Source organism: Anastrepha ludens, chromosome 6 (genome assembly GCF_028408465.1).
Source record: "Anastrepha ludens isolate Willacy chromosome 6, idAnaLude1.1, whole genome shotgun sequence".
NCBI classification, from domain to species: Eukaryota; Metazoa; Arthropoda; class Insecta; order Diptera; family Tephritidae; genus Anastrepha; species Anastrepha ludens.
The window spans coordinates 63,631,953-63,653,162 of NC_071502.1; the positions used below are offsets into that span (position 1 = coordinate 63,631,953).

At 35.7% G+C, this 21,210-nt stretch overlaps 1 protein-coding gene across 1 annotated transcript in view; it reads left to right on the top strand.

Annotated features, from left to right (window-relative positions):
* LOC128867091 (uncharacterized) overlaps positions 1-10,208 on the top strand; it is a 28,077-nt gene extending 17,869 nt beyond the window's left edge. Inside the window, exons 11-15 of the mRNA XM_054108189.1 lie at positions 3,346-3,378; positions 3,445-3,585; positions 8,229-8,443; positions 8,501-8,627; positions 8,756-10,208. Coding sequence (XP_053964164.1) covers positions 3,346-3,378; positions 3,445-3,585; positions 8,229-8,443; positions 8,501-8,627; positions 8,756-9,934 — 1,695 coding nt within the window. The 3' untranslated portion in view covers positions 9,935-10,208. The remainder of the gene's footprint in view (positions 1-3,345; positions 3,379-3,444; positions 3,586-8,228; positions 8,444-8,500; positions 8,628-8,755) is intronic.
* The last annotated feature ends 11,002 nt before the right edge of the window (positions 10,209-21,210 follow it).

A 21,210-nucleotide genomic window follows, 5' to 3' on the forward strand; every position in this document is an offset into this window, starting at 1 on the left:
TTGTAAATATCGGATATTTAACACTGACAATAAGTTTCTGTGCCTGTTAAATAGATTTCGGACTTTCTAAGCTGCGTAAAGCTATCACTTTTTCTTCGGAGGGTATAATTCCCACTCCTGAGATATTATGTCCTAAAATAAGCAACGTTGGTAACGAAAAAAAGTACATTTGCTTGGTTTGATGTTTAAACCGTATTCTGTAACCGTTCTAAAAGACGCAGTTCTTCGCCACCTGTGGCCACCAATATACCACCTTGATCAAAAAGTTTCCGGAGCAACAAGAGGGGACGCTCTAAGCCAACTGATTTAAGATAAGAAGTTTGTACAATATTATTCTAAGTAATTTATGAGCAACCCTGTTTTCACCCTGCTTTGGGTCACTTTACGCCTGATCCGTTATTATTTGAAGCACAAAATTGTCACATTGAATACAACGATTGCCATTGTGTCAATTTTATCGGAACAGGTGTTGCAAGCGGGAGCGAAGACTGGGATAAACGTCGGGATGTATATATTTTATTACAATAAAAATGAATGCATTATCAAAAGAAGTAAGTAAATATACAATATTATTATTCGAACTAAAGGGTGGTTAAATTTCAAAGGCCGATGTTGAATGTGAACCACCCCTAAACGTCAACGACACCGCTGAACTTCTTTCTTTTGGGTTATTTGAAAAAAAAAAGGTGTACGTCGATAAGCCAGTAACAATTCAAGAGCTAAAGGATGAGATAATTGGGCACATTAACGGCATAGAACCTCAATTATGCCTCAGCGTCATCGAAAATTTGGACCATCGGATGGAGGTGTGCCGCCAAGGCCGCGGGGGCCATTTGGCCAATATTTAGCTCTATTCGTAATTGAGCCATACCAGTTTTATCATAATAAAGAGAAATGATAATAATTTCTTAAAAATATAGTATTTTATTCAAAATCAATATCGGCCCTTAAAACTTAACCACCCTTTATTTAGTTACTTATAATAGTTTAAATAAGGTACGCGCCAAACCAATGCGTATTCATGATCGAAGAATACTGGAATCGTTAAATTAGTTTTCCTAAATTTTGCGCTCGCGTAAAAATTTGCAAGCACATATTTCTCTTTGATGGAGAACGCTTTAAAATTCTCAGGAGTTTCGTTGCTGGACAATTTTTGCTGGACTTTTACACGGACAAACGTAATATTATTTTTGTATTCATTTTATTCACGATGTACCGAATGCAGATGTGAGGCCAATATCAGACCGTTAGCCAGCTCTTTACGATTTTGAAGGAATCAGCGGTTTAGTTACGAATATGATGATATACGAAAAACTCAGTGTTACTTCGTTGCAGTCTGAACCACTGAGCGCTGATAAAATGCCTAATTTGTTATATCTTTAGCCAGTGATTTTAACATAGAATTAGTTCTCTATACTTTAAACAAATACAAAAACAAAATAATTATTTCCTCTTAAGAAAATATTTTACACAATTATTTGAATAAATAGGACACACACCAATAACATGGAACGTATCTTCAACAAGATTGAAATTGCAAACTGTACAAGTTGACAGTACAGTATTCAAAACTTGGTACTGGTTTATGTATGTAAATTTGTATATATGTATATAAATATTTTATGCTTGAAAAGCGTAAGTATGGGAATTTTGAGTTGGAAATATTTTTCGACCACACTTAAAGGTTATCTGCTTTAACTTTTAAAAACTAATAAAAGGTATCATACCCTTTATACGTTTGAAAAAAAAAAAATTAGCAACGTTTTCCTTTTTAATATTAAGTAAATCCCTGCTTGAAAATTCTGCAATTTTCTAAAATTTTGAAAATTTAGAGATAACAAAAAAATCCTCATCAAACCTCCTAACATTTTTTAGGATATTAAATCACCTCTTTATCAGGGGAAAGTAATATAAGTTAAGGCGAACAACTACTAATGATCCCCCATGTAAACGGATCTGTGCTCTGATGTTCTATTCTCTAACATCATAAGTGGAGCACTTAACAGCAATTCTAACATTTGCAATCTAAGAGTGCACCGACTGCTTGGAGAGCGGCCTTCATGGATGGCGGATGGGGTCGAGCTCTCTGTGCCTTACTTACCTTATTTCTAATTGGAATAGAGTGTAATACTTATGAATGGTAGCAGAGACCAACGGAATGTGAGTTAGCGCTAGCTTTAGAGCGAAAACTGTTCTTATTAGAGCAGAGCCAGTCAGAGTAAAGTTGTAAGTGAATTAAACAACAACAACTTATTTTAAGTAAATAAATATTAAAAATATAACATTTCTCCGCCTCGTGATAGTAGTATATGTTTTAGCATATCTTTACATCCAAGGACATATAATACGAGGAAGAACTTTTCGTGAATGTCATAATATCTGAATGGTTAGCTAGATTTTCAAAAAATAAGGTGTTAAAATGTTTTTATAGGTTTATTGTCTGAAGAAATTTTAGAAAGTTCATATAAAAAATTGTCTTTCTCATAATAGAAGATTTAATGACTCACTTGCTATTATCGTCAGATCCATTAGTTTCATCTCAAGGGACCTTAAAAAAAGAAAGAAATCATGATGTAATCCTTTCAGAAGTAAAGTTTTAACAAATTCCAAGCACTCCTTCAATTTATGCCCATTGTTTATAGAGTCGAAGCCACATGCGCTGAGGGGTCGGAGTATGCGGGAGGTACATCTTTATGCTTTCTATAGGTTTACCCTTGCGCTTTTTTATTGGCTGCGTATGCCAAAATGTTATCAAAAACTTTTGAATTGCACCAATTCGATCAAGTTGACGTCACTACTGTAGTGCCCTTTTCAATTGCGGACTTATATTCGGAAAAAATTATGAAATTGTCAGTGAAATTACCTGTGTTTTTACAATTACCAATTGTACATAAATCTAATAATTAAATATTTTTGATCAGTAACTTCAAACATTTTGAACGTTTCAAAATTAAAAGAGAGATTAAAGATAATTGTACTCGTTTGTATGTATGTTCATGTATGTATGTATGTATATAGAAATAATTTAATAACGGAAATGCGGAGATGATATAAATTTACTAGAGAATTTAGAGCTCTTTCATTGCATACTGCTTTTACATTTCTTCCGTCATACTGACATCGAACAATCGTATCGTTATGTTAAACTTAAGTAAATGTATTTACAATGAGTGGTTTACTTGACGCTGTTGTAGTGGATATAAAATGTCTCGGTTAATCTTATTTAATATTAGTTAAGAGTGTAAAGCCATCCGATTAACTTCTTCCAAACTTACTGGATAATTTCAGACGTTCTAACGTAAAATGTTTCAAAATATATTTTCACGTCCTCACAGACACTTGCAGTCGTTTAGTGCTTTCAAATATTATAGTTCAATTGTAAGTGGATACTGAGTTAAATATATTTATGAGTTCGAAATATTATTTGTAAGTGTGTACGTTTAGAAATCATCGAAGGAAGTTAAAGTGCAAGTGCGCCAAGGTGTCGTTGTTGGACGAGAAGAACGTCTACCGAACGGGAACCCATTTCACTGTTTTCAGGGAATACGATACGCAGTGCCGCCAGTAGGGGAATTACGCTTCCAGGTGAGTTTTCAATGTCACATTCCCAGAATGGCTTGAGTTAGATCCTTACAATAGAACCTTGATTAAGGATGTTCATTATCCTTAAACGTCTACAAAAAAAACCGTTTTCATGAATGTTTTTTTTATACAGAATCCTAGGTAAAAATATAGAAGCATTAAAGACATGATGAGCATTAGAAACTTTTATATCACAAATATATAACAAATAATTATAATTCGGGTATAAAAACTAAATTTTTTTTTTAACTTCTACGAGTATGAAGAACTTTTCTAGTCACTCCAACGGCTTTATCTCGCGGCTTCATTGTACTTTTATCACATAAGATTCTATACTACACTAATTCTGCTATAAAATCACATTTTGGCATTTTGTTGTTTGAAATATTCCGTTCTTGACATAATATATTTGTAGTTGTTGTTGATGCAGTGGCAAGATCAATATGTACATCACAAGCGGGAGATAGAAAATGAAGGTGAAATAATTGCAATTATTCCCAGGTATCGTCATCCTGAGAATTTTGCTTCGGTTCAAATTTACTGATCCTTTACTTCCAATTTAACTCACTGAACTGCCATTTTTTTACGTTTAGTTTTTGCTTAGCTTGCGTTTGGGTTTCGCCTCACTTGAATTCAAATTTTGAAATTAGTGATTTCCTGTATTTGATATACGCGATTTCAAATTTTTTTGTATAAATATTTTTAAATCTATATAAGCGCCGGTGGCCGGTAAGCTACGATTAATATTTTTGTTAAAGCCATTAAATCTTACAGACTCAGTGTATTTTTAAATATATTTTATTAAATACATCTATTAGACAAACGGTCTTGAATTATTCTCCGGGAAACGATCAAAATGTGTAGCGCGAGATATGAATTTATAAAAACCAATCTAATTAAAATTTTTATGATGGTTTACTCAGAAAATTAGTAAATCCTGACCATAGAACTTGCTTCTATAAATTGTAACACAATGTATGGGAATTCCGACCGCTGTAGCCGAATGGGTTGGTGAGTGAATACCATTCGGAATTCATAGAGAGAAGGTAGGTTCGAATCTCGGCGAAACACCAAAATTAAGAAAAACATTTTTATGATAGGGGTCGCCCCTCGGCAGGCAATGGCAAATCTCCGAGTGTATTTCTGCCATGGAAAAGCTCCTCATAAAAATACTGCCGTTCGGAATCGGCTTGAAACTGTAGGTCCCTCCATTTGTTCAATAACATCAAGACGCACGCCACAAATAGGAGGAGGAGCTCGGCCAATACCCAAAAAGGGGGTACGTGCCAATTATATATATATATATATATACATGTATGGAAATTCCACCTTTTTCCCTCACAGGAAAGATTTTGTGTAGGCGACACTGATGTTTTCTAAATATGGCAGATCTGAATAGCAGTTCTCTGGGAAGACAATAGCTGAATGATTGTCCTTTGATATTTCATGAACAAAAGATCACAAAAAAGATCAGACAAATGTTAAGCATTTAAATAGAACAATAGTTGTTAGCTGTAAGTAATCGTACCCATCACTCCAATCCAGTCTGAATATCGTTTGTGATAAAACATATGTGTTTATTAAAAACATTTTTATGACAAGTTGAGAAGACAAAAAGTGTATTCGTTTACTTTTCCAGTAATAATTCTTCAGCAGCTGGAGAAAAACAGTCAAATACTAAACTAATAGTTAACCAGTATAAATTTGCAAGCTTCTTGGTTTCAGCTGACGATTAAACAACAACTTAATTTAATAAAGGTTCTATATTCGGTGGCAACTGAAATTTGACGCTCCTTGTTGCATTTTTAATCACTCTCTACAAAAATTATAGTAAATATAAAGGTAGTAGAAATAGCTCGCAAAGTAAACAATACGTAAGTATGTTTAAGCAGTGAAATGTGTTTTAATAATTCATGCAAGAATGCAATATTGAAAGCTCTCTCAAGCTCTTGTGCATGATAATTTGAATTTTGTTTGTATTTTATTCGAATACATTTTTTGGTCGAACTTGTACGGAAGAGATAAAGGACACGATTTAGATATATAGTGGAATATCTATAGATAAAAACCGTTTTTGTGACCAATAATAGACCTTTTCTTTTCGCCAAGAGTTAGCAAGTGGCGAATAGATGAAACAACTGGTACAAATGAACATATATTGGCAACGCGGGAATAGAGCTGCCTTAAATCACATCCTCTTTTATTCGCCATTCCCCCGTTCACTATCTCTATGCTCGATTAACTTAACGAAAAATTTGCATGCGAAAGAAATAACAAAGTTATCGAGCAAGATTCGCCACTAGCGGGTATGGTAGTACCTCATTAGGCTGGTATAACTCACTTTTAGCGCACCAACGCCAGTACAAGGTGGCGCAAAATTAAGCACCCTAGCAGAAGCTATATAAGTTTCATCATATTTGAGACTTATGAATTTGTGAACTACAAACAGACAAACGCTTAAAGGTGAAAATAAAGATTTCCATCACTTTAAATCAATTTTTATTTAGTAAATTTGTGTTTTTAGTTATTCAAAAACAAAATTGGATAACTACTCTGCGCGACTTTGTACAAGTGCTCTTATTGTATGTATGTGTATATGTGATTTTAGTTGCGACGGATAATAATGGAACACCTTTTAAAGGGATCTCTGCACTCGTAGCAGGACAGTTACATTCCTCCACTTCAACACAATTTTTTTAAAGTGGGTTAAAGTTTCAAACTTTCGATCAATATATTTTTTATTTTACGTTTACTTGAAATATTTTACTTTAATGACATTACTAACTTCACGGACCTATAGAAAAAATTAGCGATATTTTTTTAAAGAATATTTAAACCGCCAACTCAAATATGACGGGTTTATTTTACCCTTTTTTAAGTAATCTGCATGAAAGTTAATTAAAAACGGCTGTTAGAGGGTTAAAATATTCTACAGAAATTTTAAACAGAAAATTTGAAGAAGAAGAAGCTCGGATTTAAAGTGTTGCAATTGCAGTAAGACCGGACATCTGGCTCGCAGTTGCAGTATACCACACTGTCAACCGAAGACGAACGCAGGAGGAAGAAAGCGAAGCGCTGAAACTGTTGCTTCCGATGCACAGCAGGCTTTAAATTAAAATGAACCAGCTCTAAGGGGCGAAAACTAGTTCCCACAATTGAATGCCCTACCCTGCAGTGTCTGTCTCGCAAATTGAACAGAAAATCAACATCTTTACCATAAGGGGAACTGTAAATGGGCGATTCCAGGTGCTTACTCTTACTCAAACTGGATCATCCGCTCAGATTTGGTAAATTATAATGTGGAATACTTGTTGGCTACAATCTCCAGACAGCTACAGGAGAGAGAGCTACGATTTCCGGAAAGGTAGTTTGTGATTCTCATCTCTAATTTGGAAATGCTGGGCTGTAGAAAAGTTTTATAAAAAAAAAAAAATTGTAAATTATAGTTGGTAAACAGCTCCATGACACACGTTTTCGCGTTACCATAATACATTTTGAAATTATTTTTAAGATTTAATTTTTCAAGTCGATCGGTGGTATCAATTCAATTGATGATTTTAGTCGTCTTCCGATCCAAATTTAAACTTCCGATCCACATTTTCAAATTATGATTTAAAAAATAGAATATGATACGCCCAATCGAAAGTGTATGTTATAAAGCCTTGGGTATAAGATTCAATGTGTAACCGATAATCGATTACTTTGGCGATGAATAGTTTAACTGAATATTGGATCAGGTTCCTTACTCCAAGTTTAAATACAGTCAATTTTTGAGCCGAAGTTATATTCTCAAGCCTTTTGACTCAATGAAAATAAGAAAAAAAGAAGTAGAGTAAGCGATACTACTCATTATTGTGTGCTTATATTATAACATTCATACACACTCTTCTATGCTTTCTCTATGCTCTCGGAATTGCTGAAATAATAAATAGATATCCGCGATATACATCCACGGTATCTAAGCATGAAATTCGAATGATTAATTCGAATGATTGATTTTGATTTGATTTCATCAGGAAACTTGTATATTGTTTTATTATGTTAAATTCACACTGTTTAACAATTATACGTATTTATATGAACTAGACATAATTGGAAAGGGCCCGCATTTGCAATTTTCCCCCGGGGCTCGGATATGCTCTCTACGGCCCTGTCGACTCATGTATATTGATGTATTTTCCACACATGATTTTGTCCTTCTGCAAAAATTGTGCTGACGTCGGACTTAAATTTCTCCAATTCCACGACTCTTGCATTGAGCCTGACACATTTTTAAATATTCAATTTTTATTAATTAAAAGCGATTTTTAATCAGTCTGAGTACATATAGAGAATCGGGTTGTGCAGGCTTATTTCAAATACTTAAAACTTCGACAGGCCTTAGAAGAGCATCACTGGAAAGTTAAATAATTTTTCTTTTAATTTCTTTCCTTGGAACGTGGGCAAATTACATGCCCATTATTAAATACGCGCAGTGAAACAGTTCTGAAAGCAGTTAACAGATTATCTTAATAGCAGATTTTCTATAACAATTTAGAGAGTAGCAACCGAAAACCGTCTAATTATTGCAAATCATTATATACAATTATACCCTCAGTTTCTATTTTCAGTAGTTAATTTTGTGTTAATATTATTGTATTCATCAGTCGCCAATTCCATTGGCGCAATTTGAGACGCCAGAATTGGATTGCACACGCCCAAGAGACCAATCCCATCAGAAAGATCGGATCACAAAAAAACCTGCCGGTTCAGAAGATTGCCTCCATCTAAATGTGTACGCTCCTGTTAAGTCCTCAAGTCAGCCACTTCCAGTTATGGTTTGGATACATGGTGGAGGTTTCCTGTTCGGTCATGGCCAAACGTAAGAACTTTATTGTTATAAATATCACAGCAAATGAAACTGAATAGAATTCTTTAGATTCATGCCAGTTAGTCTTCTGTCGGAGGATGTCATTGTGGTGTCGATTAATTATCGCTTAGGTTTTTTCGGTTTTGCGTACCTGCCTGAAGCAGGTATATGGGGAAATGCTGGTCTCAAAGATCAGGTAAGCATATATTGTATGCATGTACGTATATGATAAAAAGATAAATATGTATGTAAATATTCGTAGTTTGTTTTGTTTTTATATTACAACAATGGAATTTTTCATTTTTGTATCTGTCATGCCTTTAGCGGCAAGCTCTGGCCTGGATACATGAAAATATAGCAAACTTTAATGGTGACCCGAACAATGTAACCTTATTCGGAATGAGTGCTGGATCTGCTTGTATAGGTCTGCATACATTGGCATCTCACGCGCACAAACTTTTCCAAAAAGCCATCATGCATGGTGGCGTTGCAAACAGCGAGTGGTTATTCCAACGCCAACCAAGGCAAAAGACGTATCAAATGTGCTATTTGCTGGGCTGTCAATCGAAGGATCCGAAGGAAATGCTCAAGTTTATACAATCCCCCGGAAAGGTAAGTCCTACGGCAGTTCTGAAAAATACAAGGTATCTAGTTACACCAGAAGCGCGACGCCGTGGGCCACCTTTTCCGCTAGGGCCTGTACTCGAAGATTCCAGCAGTCCAGATGCATTCATTACCACTCCCGTGCTGGAACTCATGCAACGGCCCGATACTCTCGCCATGCCCACCATAGTTGCCTACAATTCGGGAGAAGGCCTAACATATTTGAAGCACCAGGTCTTAGAGGTGGTCGACGAAGACCTTGCGCGCTTTATCCCCCGCAATATTCCATTGCCGTATGATCATCCAGAACTAAAAATGCTGGTGCAAAAAGTTCGTGAATTCTATTTTGGTGGTGAAAAAATTACACAAGAGCACCTTCAAAACTTAACCGATTTATTATCAGATTATCATCTTGTCTATGATATACATCTGGCGACAAAATTCCAAGCGATTCATCAACCACGTGCTCCACTCTACGCCTTGCGCTTCGATTACGAAGGTGATCGTGATTTTTTCAAGAAAATGTATAAATTAGAACACCTGAATGGTTCCTGTCACGGAGATGAAATAAATTATCTTCTTCAATATGTCGGAGAGGACATGAGCACATTTTCAGAGAGCGATTTACAAGCCACCAAACATTTAAGTGCATTGTGGACCAACTTTGCGCGCCATGGCAATCCGACACCAAAGAACAGTGACATTGCGAAGGAGTTGGGCATTGAGTGGACACCTGTTAAAAGACCTTTGCAAGGTGAAGATTGTAACCTGGACTACTTCATCTTTGATCGACAATGTAGCACGCAACAAGATCCGGACAGCGCTCGGATTCAATTCTGGGAGAATGTATATAAAAAATATAAGATGCAGGACTATTCTGTTCTAGACGCAAGAGACTAAACCATTCCAGTTATATCTGTATTTTTATACTTACGTATATATTATGTTAAGCAAGTGGAAATTATAAATGGAAGTATGTATTTGTAAATAAGGAAAAGCATTACTTTCCGCTTCAGCAGCAAATTTGTACTTTCCTTTTGACGAAAATTACTTGTTTCTTATGGTTCAATTATCCATTTTGATGGTGGAATTATACAAGTGAAGTAATAAAAGCAGTAGCAAAGATTTGACTCTGCCTTATGGGGTTACATGGGTTTCGTTGGTTCAAAAAATCGATCTATTTTTTTTTGTTTGCTTATAAATTTCTACAACATCTCAGGAATATTATTCTAAATTTTGAAGTCGATCTGAGTAATAAATTCGGAGATACAGCCTTTGGAATGTGTGCGCTCCAAGCCACTTTTATTGTTACTCAAAACTTTAAACGCGTTTTTCTCGGAACTGTGTTTTCAAAGCCGGTTGTCAAATGTTCTCGAAAACTACTCAACCGATCTTTATGAAATTTTAAACAGGTGTTCGATATACAGTTTACTCGTGCTTCAACGAAGGATTTTTTTTTTTTTTTTAATTACAACTATTTAAAAAAACAAAATGTCAAGCAAATTTGACCGAAATTTTCATTTTTTTGCAAAAATGTCTGCCAAAATTCCAATTTTTACTTTTTTCTTTCCTTCGGTCAAGCACGAGTCTATGGTCTTAACTAAAGCACTTATTTTTGTTTTTTTCATTTTTGATGAGCCTGTCAGGAGTTATGCTGTTAACGCGGACGCACCTTTTTTTCGAGGGGTCACCGGAAATGGCGTCACAATGGAGGAGTTTAAATTTTTTTTTTTTTTTTAATTTTAGAAATTATTCTTTAAGTATGTATCTATAAGACAAAAAAAAGTTTGAATTAAATAAAAAATAATAAATACATAGAAAAAAAAAATATTGAAAAAAGGCCTTTTTTACCCGAAGAATCCCATATAACCTTATAACCCATATAACTTATGGGAAGTAAAGGGCTCTTAGATTTTCTAAAAGGGATAAAAGGAAAAAGTCTAAAAAAAAAATGTTTTAGTTATTTTAGGAAGAGATGTAATTAAAACCATGAAATCCATATTAAGAAAATCGATAACGTGATTACATTAAACTTAAGGCGTGAGGCTAGTGCCTGTAATGCTTAACTAAACAAATTTAAAGTAATCAATATAAGAGACTTATAAAGATTAATCGAGCATACCTATTGTTCTTCAAGCGCTTACTTAAAGACTTTATTTGAGAATGCAAAGTTTTTTGTACATTTATTGGAAGGCATATTTCATATAAGGGGCTCACTAATTTGCATAATTATGAGCAAACAGGGTGGGGGCGCGAATATACAGTCTGTCCCACTGGCTCTGACGGCCAAGCACATACTGCCTTAATATTCTACATAGAGGTCCTATTCAGATAACTGGGTATCTGATTCAGCTGGCAACCTCACCACCAGAATCGGGTGCTAATCGCTTATTCATCTCGCTATTAAACAATTAATCCGGATAAGGATCGCATGAAATCCCAGAATGTATATAACAAATATAAGGCGGATGATTATTCGATTATCTCCGTATTTTTATACTTACCTATTAGAAGTATTCACACCGAGCTGGTCGCTTCGTTACTTGGTAGTTTTACGCATATATTGGTTTTGTAAATCCAACGAAAGCGCCCACGCGCCATGTATGGCATTTTAATCGATAGTTAGCAAAATAACAATCAGCTGTGTGACAATTGGCATTTGATGATTTCAGTTTAAAATATCAAAATGTGAAGGAAAAAAGTAAGTAAGTAAGTAATTTCTGTCGTCAAAATTCTGTGGGATCGGATTCAGGTATACATAGAAATTTATTTACCTTCACTCAAAATAAAATGCTCTGCAGCGCATGATTATTACTCGATTAATATTTGTTGCTTCCTCACTACATACATATACATATATATATGTACATATATATATAATGAAATTGCCATAAACCAATTCGTATGAAAAGGCATTACCAAACTAACAGAGATAAGCTAAAATGCACTTTTGCCCAACTGCCGATTAACAAACCGACAAAGTAATGAAATTGGTGTAAGTGAAGCGTATTTAAGTTATATACACATATCTTATAAAGTTTGCGTTCACCCTACAAATACAATATCATATTTTGAAGTTGATTAAAAACACAATATAAATTTATAGTTTAAAACATACAATATTTTATTTATTTATTTCTCCATTGCATAATTAAGTTACAAAAACATAAAAAAGTAACGAGATTCTTTACTTAATTTTTTTACATAACGGTAAGTAATCGTAACACTTTGTTTCTTTTAACAATACGGTTGCTTTATTACGAATTTTTCTTCTTTTTGCTCACTTTTTAGAATATTTTTTTTCATTTATTATTAGAATTGACCGGTTAGCGAACTCACTTGCATATTTTATATAAAAGTGGTAACATTTCGACAGCCACCGTATCCGAATGAGTTGGTGCGTGACTATCATTTGATATTGGCCAGGTTTAAGTCCCGGGCATGAAACACCAAATGATAAAAAGCCCAGGCCTGGGAATTTAAGAACTCTATCGGTCCGGTCTGGCGACCACCGTAGCCGAATGGGTTGGTGCGTGATTACCATTCGGAATTCACAGAGAGGTCGTTGGTTCGAATCTCGGTGAAAGCAAAATTAAGGGGTTACACCACTCTAGCTACTGTAAAAAAAGCAGTTTTATAAGGATTTTTTTTACATTGAAAGAAAGGTGCTAGGAAAAAACTTTTTAAGTATATTATTAAGCATGTATTTAAGTGTAATTACAAATATTTTTATTGAAAAATATTACAAAATGGCGCCTTTGGAGTGAATCTCTGAACGCGCCCTGCGAAAAAGGCACTTCACGGCACGCAGTACAACTGACGTAAATGTCCACCTAAACCAAATTACAAAAATTCTTCTCAATCGACGTGAGTATAGCTGTAGAAATACGTACGGGATTTTAGAAATATTGAAATTTGTGTATTTTGCAGATGTTTGAAGTCAAAAGTAGAATTTTTCATCTAAAATGGAACCGTTAATTGTTTATAAAAATTTTTCTAATTAATTAATAAAAAAATCCGTACGTATTTCAGTGCGGAATAATGTTCTAAAGATCCTTGTACAATTACAAGTGAAAATATTAAAAATTGTTTGTGTTATGCTGCGTGCAGTTTTGAAAAATCACGTTTTGAGATAAACACGGTTTAAATTTGAAATAGTCGTGTCAGAGACGTCAGAGGCGCTCGCGCAAAAGTGCGAAATATTAGAGATAAACATTTTTTTCACGCATAGGACTTTTTGTTTTATATTCTAAAGAGTTTAAAGCATCTTTTAAGCAAAAAAAAAAATTTCGATATTTTGAAAATCCTAGAGTGGCCTAACCCCTTAATAAAAACATTTTTCTAATAGCGGTCGCCCCTCGGCAGGCAATGGCAAACCTCCGAGTGTATTTCTGCTATGAAAAAGCTCCTCATAAAAATATCTGCCGTTCGGAGTCGGCTTGAAATTGTAGGCCCCTCCATTTGTGGAACAACATCAAGACGCACACCACAAATAGGAGGAGGAGCTCGGCCAAACACCTAACAGAAGTGTACGCGCCAATTATTTTTTTTTTTTTATCGGTCCAAGAAGAGCGCAGCATAGTCAATATGGTCAAGGTTAACTCTCAAATTACATTATCAAAAATTGTTGAAAACGTAAAACAAACATTGAAAAAAAAGTATTTGTGCGGAAACTGCTAGAAAAGTTGTATGTGAAGCTGGATACCATGGTAGAGTCGCTTCAAGAAAGCCGTTTATTTCACTTGTGAGAAACGGTGGCCGCGTTGAATTCGCTAATAATAATATAAATAGGCCTCTAGAGTTTTGGATCCAAGTAATTTTTTCATACAAAAGTAAATTTTGTATTTTTGGGATAAGAGGTCGTTGTTGTTGTAGCAGCAATACTAAACCCTGTCAATGTAGTGTAAGTCTCCGGTCGCCTTCGTCTAACTCATCAAAAAGGTAGGTCCAGGAAACTTGCTGTTTCGACAGATTGGGCCCAGAGGGAGAGGGGTGTTAGATGAGTGGGTTTGGTGGGGCATGTTAAAAGGTGGTTAGTGTCGTGCGGACATATGTTTAGTATGTCGTGGTCGATTCTGGATAAGTTTAACCTGCTACAATATCCATAAAGTAATTGTGCCAATGTTACGCGGGTCTCACGGAGAAACTGGAGCTCTTTATCTGCTTTAGGTGGTAGTTGGACGCCGATTACGGTATTCGGTGGTCGGGAGCTTAAGAAGGTGGTAAGGGTCTCCCGATGAATGTCGTTTATTGTCTGGTCCAGTAGTTGTCTGTTCGTTTTGTCCTGGATCTCGTCGGCGTAATTGAGGAGATGTCTCCTGACGTGCCTGGGAGGCGGCTCTGGCTCAAGCAGGTGTCTGCATGTGTGAGACCGGCAGTAGCACCCAAGCACAAACTGTTTGTTGTGCTCTTTTCCTGGGAGCATATGTGCCTCGTTGTGAAGGTGTTGAAGAGGCGGCATCAGGAGGCAAACCGTCGCTGTTCGAAAAGCAGTGTTTTGGCAACTCTGGAGCTTTATCCACTGCGTGTCATTAGTTCCAGGCGACCAAATAGGAGCAGCGTAGTTTACAACCGGCCGGCCAATTGCCTTAAATGTCGATACCAACATTGCTTTGTCTTTGCCTTAAGTCCTGCCGGAAAGTGATATGAGGACCTTGTTGCGATTTTGGACTTTAGGGGCAATTGCGGTTGTGTGCGCAGAGAAGGAGAGCAAACTGTCAAAGGTTACACCCAAAATTTTGGGATTGTTAACAGTCTGAATTGGTGTGTCATCGACTTTTACCTTGAATTGCAGTTTGACCTCCTTTGTCCAGGTGGTAAAGAGGATCGCCGTGGACTTTGTGGGGAAGTTGGAGATTTCTTGCAGTGAAAAAGCGAGAAAGATCGGTGAGGTGGACGTTCACTTTGGTGCACAGGCCACTAAATGTCATTTCGCGACACCATTACTGTGAGAGCTTAGAAATGTATATAGAAGTTGAAGAGCAAGGGTGAAAGGGCACCTCTCTGCGGAACACCTTTCTTGATCTTCCTCTGTTTGGATATTTGGTCTCTAAAAATCTCTGACGAGTGTCGACGACTCAGATAGTTAGCAGACCACCTCTTTAGCCCTGGTGGTAGTGTCAACTGTGATGATACGTGGAATGGCTGACAGTATCGAAAGCCTTCTTCAAGACTAACGCTAATAGAGCAGTCCTCTCGCAGGGGGGGTTTTGGTTAAGCCCGCGGCTTGACTGGGTGCTTATGACGGTGAGTGCTGTGCTCTCGTCGGAAGCCATGCTGATGTGGAACTAGGGCCAGGTGTATCATGTAGAGTGGGAGTAGAAGGGCTAGAATTGTAGAAGCTTGAAGCTTCTCGGTGTGACTGTTGCGACTCGGCTTATGAGGGACGCGTGTGGTTGTCTACGATGGGCCTACTGTGCGTTCCGCTGTTGTTGTTGCGGCCTAATGGTGGAGGGCGGCCGCAGCGGGTGCAGGGCTCTGCAGCTAAGGGAAACGTAGTCAGTTCGAAGTGGAGTTCGGATGGAGCCGGTTATGGCAAACGCAGCAATAGAATACCCCTGGCCCAAAGTTGGATTCAATACCAGCCCTGAGGAGAAGTATTTGGAGCAAAATTGCAGCATGGAATTGCTCCTGTGACGATAGGGGGGATGATATACAGTTCAATAGACAGGGCTAGTTTACTGGGGCGGCAGCCTTTGATCCGGAAAACCCCGAGTCATTCCGGTAACGTAGAACCGGTTACCATGGGAATGGGATAATTATATTTTTAATAAATAAAGAAATAAGAGATAGTCAAATTGGTTGGCGCAAATCAGAAATTATTATTATTTGAACATTCTAAAAATAAACGTGAAACTGAGTGCCAAAAATCTTGGCTTTTCAAGAACGTTTTCTATACATTTTTTCCATAGTTTTAAAAGTATATGCAGACTTTTCGGTTGCTACATTAATTAATAAAATATGCCTCGAGCTGAATTTATAGCACTATATTTCATTCCGGATAGTACACATGAAATAAATAGTGTTACAAAGGGCCACAAAAACTATTCACCCGCTGACAAATAGTTTGCCATTGGAATTCTGTATTCCTTCTGACTTTCTTTCAAAAGATGCGCCTAGATGTTGTTTTAAAATAAAACATGTAAACATTTAGATTATTCACTATGTTTATTCAAAATACGGTTCTTAGCAATTATATGTGAAAAATTACATAATTAAAATGTGCACCATAACCACATTTGCAGGTAAAATCTGTGAAACAGTCGATTCATGAATTCCTTATGGTTGAGAACGTCGATATATCGATGTTGAAGGTTGTTCGAAAACACTTTGTACTACAGCAACAATATTCTCAACAGAACATCCAGTTTCTGATCTGCTAGTCCTTTCCCTATTCTCGACTGAACCAGTTTCTTGAAATTTTTTCACTAACCTTTGAATTGTCGCTACATTCGGACGATTATTTTCACCAAAAAATTACGAATTTCGAGATATGTTGCTCTTACAGATCGACCATTTTCATAATAAGCTTTAATAATTATAATTTATATTTTAAGCGTACTCTCCATCGCGGTCGAACTACAATACACCACAAATATGTTTGTCAGTTTGAATTCATCCCATCCGCAGAATGGGACCTTATGCTGGCCACAGACGGAAAACAAACCGAAACAATCGGTTGAAAGTCATTTCCCAACACACGTATAGATTTATTGACGAGTTTTGTTTCACGCTGTTCGTTGCTGAGTGAGCATGGAATGCGGAAAAAATGGTTGCCATGTATGGTGTTTATTTGATCTTGAAAATAATGGGGGAGAGGAAGATTTTTTTTCACACTTTCTATATTCGCGTTTTTGTCTACCTCTTTACATATATAATATTTTTCTAATGAAATTTGCCAGGATTTTAATTTTATATTTCCGCGTTTATATGCTTCCCTCTTATTTTTCCACTGAACAAATCTTTGATTTATTTATTAGAAATATAATTATGAAAAATTATATCGAATTTCAATAGGCTCCAGCAGCTAAGACTATCGGCCTGCCTCAATAAATGTTTTGCCTAGTGTTGCCATATGCCGGCTCAAATTTTCAAAATAAATGAGAAAAATCGTCAACTTCGCCACGCACACGCATACGATTAGAAGTTAACAATATAGTTTACCAATTTTCAATTGGTTTGCCAACTGCGACATACACACATCAATCTGTTGAAATTTCAACTGGTTGTTCCCATATACCTATAGGTTTCCAGAAGTGGACATATTGACTTGTACGAGTATATATCCCCTACATACTTAAGAGATACGAAAATTAGTACTGTTCAAAAAAACTTTTATTATTAGGTCCGTTCAAGCAAAAATTATCAAGTAACTTGCCAGTAACTCACTTTCCGCGACTTTGCTCTCAAAGAGAAAAAGCAGTAACAATTTCAAGTTTTACGAACAGCTGATTAAATTTTTGGCGGAAAATATGGAAAAAACTTGAAAAAGTTGAACTACCTCGTATTAAATTAAAAAAAGAAATAAGTTAATCAAATAAAATGCAAAATAACGAGCTAAGCAACAGGAGACTTTATTTTATTTATAAAGGGTTTTCTTATAAGAGGTGTTATTGGAGGTATTTTCCCACACAAGATTAATGGTTTCGTTGCTTGAGTGGCACGTAGCGCCGGCTTGTTGAAAATAAACGTTGTCCAAATCAATACAATCCAATTCCGGCCATAAAAAATCGTTAATCATCTCTCGATTGCGCAATCCATTCACCGTAACTGTTGCTCCAACTTCATTTTCGAAAAAGTAAAGTCCAATGACTCCGCCGGACCATAAAGCGGCTTTTCAACAATAACTCTTGGATTTTTTGAGCCCCAGATCCGACAATTTTACTTGTTGACGAAGCCACCGAGGTGGAAATGGGCCTCATCACTCAAGATCATTCTCCAATGGAATTCTGGATCATTTGCATGCATTTCAACGACCCAATCAGCAAAGGCACGACGTTGTTGATGATAGGCAGACTTGAGTTTTTATGTTAACTGGACCTTATAAGCCTTAAGACCCAAATCTTTATGCAAAATACGGTGTAATGTAATGCCAAATTCCAAAGAATGACGAGGAATGGACAAACCTGGATTTTCTTCAACACTTTCGGCTACAACAGCAATATTTTCGACTGTTCTTGAGGAACGTGCACGGGTTTTATTCTTCACATTACTAACTTATCCCAACAGCTCGAATTTTTCCACCAGTTTCTTTATTGCGGTCCGACAAGATGCTTCACGATGACCCAAAAATTTTCGAGTTTTACAAGTTGCCAGGTTCGTAAAAAAAAAACAAATTTTCACCATTTTTATAGTGAACTTTAATAATTTCAATGCGTTGTTTAAGCGTGTATCGTTCCATTTTTATTAATGGCGTAGTTTCTAATTGTCAAATATAAAAATTGACAGTTCAAAAGTGACATCTACCGAAATAGCGGGCTATTCAAAATAACACCTGTTATTGGAAAACCCTTTAATTACACAGGCCGACAAAATTTAACCAACATTTAGACCCAGAAACCAGACTATATATTTCCGAAGGTTTATGATGCGCTGAATCCAAATCTGGCCTCAAAATTGCTCTATCAGCTCTGGTTTTCGAGATATCCTAACCTAAAAGTGCAAAAAACACCGTATTTGCCCATATTTGAGGTTATGTAGCCTTGCAGATGTTTTCTTTTACCAAAATTAAAGGATGGCATCTTTAAATACAAGCCTTCTTTTTTCAAATGGCGTTGAATTTGCTCAAATATCATTTTTTTTCGCTGAGATATCGCATTTTGAAATTTTCGTATTTCTGTGTGGTAGGGGTGGTTTCTAGGGGTTAGGGAATTCGGGAGTTGATGGGTTAACAGTTAAGTTGGTTAGCCCACTTGTGTTGTGAGATATCTAGATAAATAAGACTTATTTAAAAAGAATGTGCGAGTAAACGGTGTCCACAGGGTTAAGTGGGTTAGCCTGCTTGCGGTATGATAGGGGTGGTTTCTAGTTAGGGCTGTGTGTGACTCGGTACCCAAAGGTTAGATAGTGTAGGAGTGTGGTGAGTCAGCACACTTATGGTGAAAGACAAAATTTTAAGAAAAATAAGACTCAATTCAAGAAAATTAGTAATCGACTATATCATGTCTATGTTATCTCAATCGATTTTCAAGTGTAGGAAAATTTTGAAACATGAAAATTTCAAAATGCGATATCTCAGCGAAAAAAAATGATATTTGAGCAAACTCAACGCCATTTGAAAAAAGAAGGCTTGTATTTAAAGATTCCATCCTTTAATTTTGGTGAAAGAAAACATCTGCAAGGCTACATAACCTCAAATATGGGCAAAAACGGTGTTTTTTGCACTTTTAGGTTAGGATATCTCGAAAACCAGAGCTGATAGAGCAATTTTGAGGCCAGATTTCGATTCATCGCATAAAAATCCTGCGAAAATATATAGTCCGGTTTCTGGGTCTGAGATGCTGTCGGCCTGTGTTATTAATAATTTGTTCCAGAAAAACAGAAGAAAAACATTCCGTTAGCAATTCTATTGGTGTGGGACTCAGCGCTTTCTTAATATTTTCCTTGCTTCCTCTATGCATTTGTATGTATATTGCCAAATTGGTTAATAACCAAGAAGTACAAGCATAAAACACAAAAGATACCTTCAATATTATAGATTTGTATTTCGGAAGCTGCAGCATCTGTGACTGGAGGCTGTAGTTTAGAAGTACATACCTCTATATCATTGGCCGATTCCTATTGAATATATGGCTTCGAATAAACTTTATAAATGTATCTAAAATATATTTACTTATATTTTCCATTTTAACCATAATTTTTATTTAGATTCAGAACTTTGGCGCAATTCGCAAATTTTAATTCGTGTTTATTTTTAATTTGCGATCAGTTGTTTTTTTTTGCTTACGAATTCTTTCAAGCAAAAATTTCTCCAGTAAAAACTTGCAACTTCCCCTCGAAATGAAATGTTATTTTGCTCTTTACTTTTCCCCTATTTTGCAAGTTTTTTGGATACATGAACACCAAAACTTGCAACAATTGTTCCAAATTATTTCATGAACAGGCCTATTATAATTTTTTTGGTGATATATGTGAGTGCGCAGTCGGCTACGACAGGGAAATATTTCCAAATGAACATTTAGGTGTATTTTCTATTTATTTATTTATTGATTACTTTTGACTAGTCCATTCGCTTAGAAACTTAGAAAAAAATCCTTATAGTAAAAAAAATATCGAAACTTAAGTTGTTGTTTATGATATAAAAACGAATGTATATGAAAGCATTATTCTATCAATTTTGCTGTCAACGTGCTCAACTTAAAGAACCGACCGATTATGGATCGAAAAGTGATCAGAGAAAAATAAAAAAACTCTAATCGCTATACATTCACTTCACCTTTATTTTCTTCATATAATATATTTTAAATATTTTTAATATGTTTTTCTGTAAATCAGATTTTTGTGTTTAACGTTATTTGGCTTTGATTGATTTACTACATATTGGTTTAAATTGAATTTAATTGAATGATTTCTTTAAAAATTATTTTTAGTGTCGCCGTGTCGCGAATTTAATCGAATCGTGTTCAATTGAAGCGTATAAACGAAACGCGTACAAAAAACCTATATTTAATCATACACATACACAAATATATATATATACATATGCAAATTGAAAATTGGAAAAAAATACTATTCGCTAATTCGAGTTTGAAATTTACTTACACACTTAAACATTTAGCTAATATGCGTACAATTCATACATACATACATTTATTCTAACAACAGTTACATATAATAATTATAACTTTTTAATTTTCTCAATGATTTATGTTGTTATTGTTTTTAACAGCATAGAATATTCGCCATGAATTTTTGGTGAATACAGCTGAAGTGACAGTCCTTAGCCGAATATACTTATAAATACCGTTCGTTCCGACTGCCATTTGTTGTTATGCGTTCTTTGTGTTATGGTGATGTTGCAGCATATCTGCATAACTATACTTAGTAATGAGCTGCGCTTTGTTTTTTTTTTCGTATTCACGTACATTTGCGTAGAAGCTTACTGAGGTCAGGGAGTGCATTCATTTGGTTTATGGAATTCGTCTTTCGAGTGTATCAAAATTTAAAAAAATTTAAGC